The 1,931-nt window shown below is 39.6% G+C and overlaps 1 protein-coding gene across 2 annotated transcripts in view; it reads right to left on the bottom strand.

Annotated features, from left to right (window-relative positions):
- Positions 1-1,931, bottom strand: part of luzp2 (leucine zipper protein 2) — a 205,595-nt gene that overhangs the window by 14,328 nt on the left and 189,336 nt on the right. For both annotated transcript variants that reach the window (XM_014016991.1, XM_014016992.1), the window contains one exon: positions 241-345. In XM_014016991.1, coding sequence (XP_013872445.1) covers positions 241-345 — 105 coding nt within the window. The remainder of the gene's footprint in view (positions 1-240; positions 346-1,931) is intronic.

Genomic DNA, 1,931 nt, shown 5'->3' with positions numbered 1-1,931 from the left:
TATATATATAAAGCTTGACCTCATAAAAGTCTGTTATTGGAAATAGTTTTGCCAAAGGCAAACTTCCTAAACAATTAGTTTCAAGTTTTCAAAATAATTAGTCAACTGGAAACACTTGAAGGTAAGGTGATCTATCTGATTTCTGATTAAAAAATCATGAATTTCCTGAATAGATGAAGGTCATGAACACCAGCCCTGTGTCACATAAGTCATTACATTTTAATTCCTCCAAAAGCTCACCTTCTCCATTTGGCAGTCTCTGACGCCGCCACTTTCTCTCCTCGTTAYGCCAATGTTCATGGGTGATTTAGTGGCTGTGACAATTCTCTGAACTTTGGAGATATCCTGTAGGTGAAAACAAAAGGTTTTGATTTAGAGTTCAACACAAAAGTCATGTAAAATGCAGGAGAGACTGTCTGGCTTTGGAAACGTGAGCAATTTTGATTCCAACTTTGTGACTTTTCTGTGTTATACTTGATATTTAAACGAATTAAAACCAAGTAAAAGCCAGTTTTGCATGGTCATCAGTACAAAACAAAGACACATTAAGATGTTCAGAATGCTTTTAATTTTGCATATACTGTAGTTGGATATGCACTAATCATTTTAATCCTGATGATGGTAAACTAATGGCACTGATTGTTGAATACATTTCTATCTGTGCATGACATAGAATTAGGAATGACTAAGTAAATTAGTTTGTATTAATACAACAGTTTATATACAGTACCTTTGTCATTTATATTTCTAAACAACACAAACAGCAATATTAATGTTAGTCCATAGCTACCAGGTTTTTGAACACTAAATAAAAGACTCACACAAGAGTGGTGCCACTTGAAGTTTATGTAACTTGGCCATTCAGTATGGAGCAAGTCTAAATATGTTCATTGGTCAGCTTTGTCTAAAATCAGAGCACACAATATTTACACAAGCCACATTTGTAAGCACCCCTTTACGATCTTAGAGCTATTTCTAATACTTGTCTCCAAAGTAACAGTTTTGGTAAATATGCAATGTCATAAATGAAGCACCCAACTGCAGARAAAAGAGAAGGAAGGAAGGTAACACAGTTCAAGGGAGCAAATTATGATCCATCCATGAGCAAAACAAATCACAGGGTTGGCCTGGGGCTCGAGAAACAGGCTGAGCAGAGATGAATGCATGGCTCAGGATCCAGCACAGCAGTGAAGGTGGTCAGCCTTGGGGGTTGTCTAGGGCAAAGAATAGACCCTTCAGAAGATCTTCCAGACTGAAGGTGGGTCTTGTGGATCAGACTATAGGCAAAGAGCCCTTGGGGATTTGACCAGGAGGCCAGCAACATTGGAAACAATCAGGTGGTTTACTGGAATGAAGACAGGACTGAAGCAGTTGAGTCTGACAGGTATGGACCTCAGGGCAGCTTAAGCATCTGGAGAAGCACCCACCTGGGCCCGCTTCTTGGCTAAAGCAGGCAGAGACAGGTCCATTGAAACACCCTGTGATGGCTGGCACTAAAGCGGCTAGATGTGCACTCTTATGGACCCCTAAAGAACTTGCTGTGGAGGAGGGAGACCCCTGGAACTACTTGAAAGCTTTCCAAGGAGGCGGTGTGTCTCCTAAAACCCCTCAAGGAAGAAAACCTTTTTCTATTATAGGATAAGAACCTCATACGTGGCCACAGTAGGAGGGATTGAATTTCAAGGTAACATAATCTGGTAAGGACTCTAGAACAGATGATGGAATAAAAACATGGAATCAATATGTGCTTTTTAAAGGTAAGATAAAAAAATATGCAGACCGTTGGATGTTTAAATAAGGTAAGAGAAGCAAAACGCTATTTAGTCCAGTCATTGTTTGAATTATATATGAGCTAGTATACACATTTTTCCATCAACTTACTCACGTCCCAAGTTACCTGCCCACACACACACACACACACACACACACAC

The sequence above is a fragment of the Austrofundulus limnaeus genome, unplaced genomic scaffold (genome assembly GCF_001266775.1).
Source record: "Austrofundulus limnaeus strain Quisiro unplaced genomic scaffold, Austrofundulus_limnaeus-1.0 Scaffold159, whole genome shotgun sequence".
Taxonomy (NCBI): domain Eukaryota; kingdom Metazoa; phylum Chordata; class Actinopteri; order Cyprinodontiformes; family Rivulidae; genus Austrofundulus; species Austrofundulus limnaeus.
Note: the sequence above shows the minus strand (reverse complement) of the source record. Positions and strands in the feature narration are given on the sequence as shown.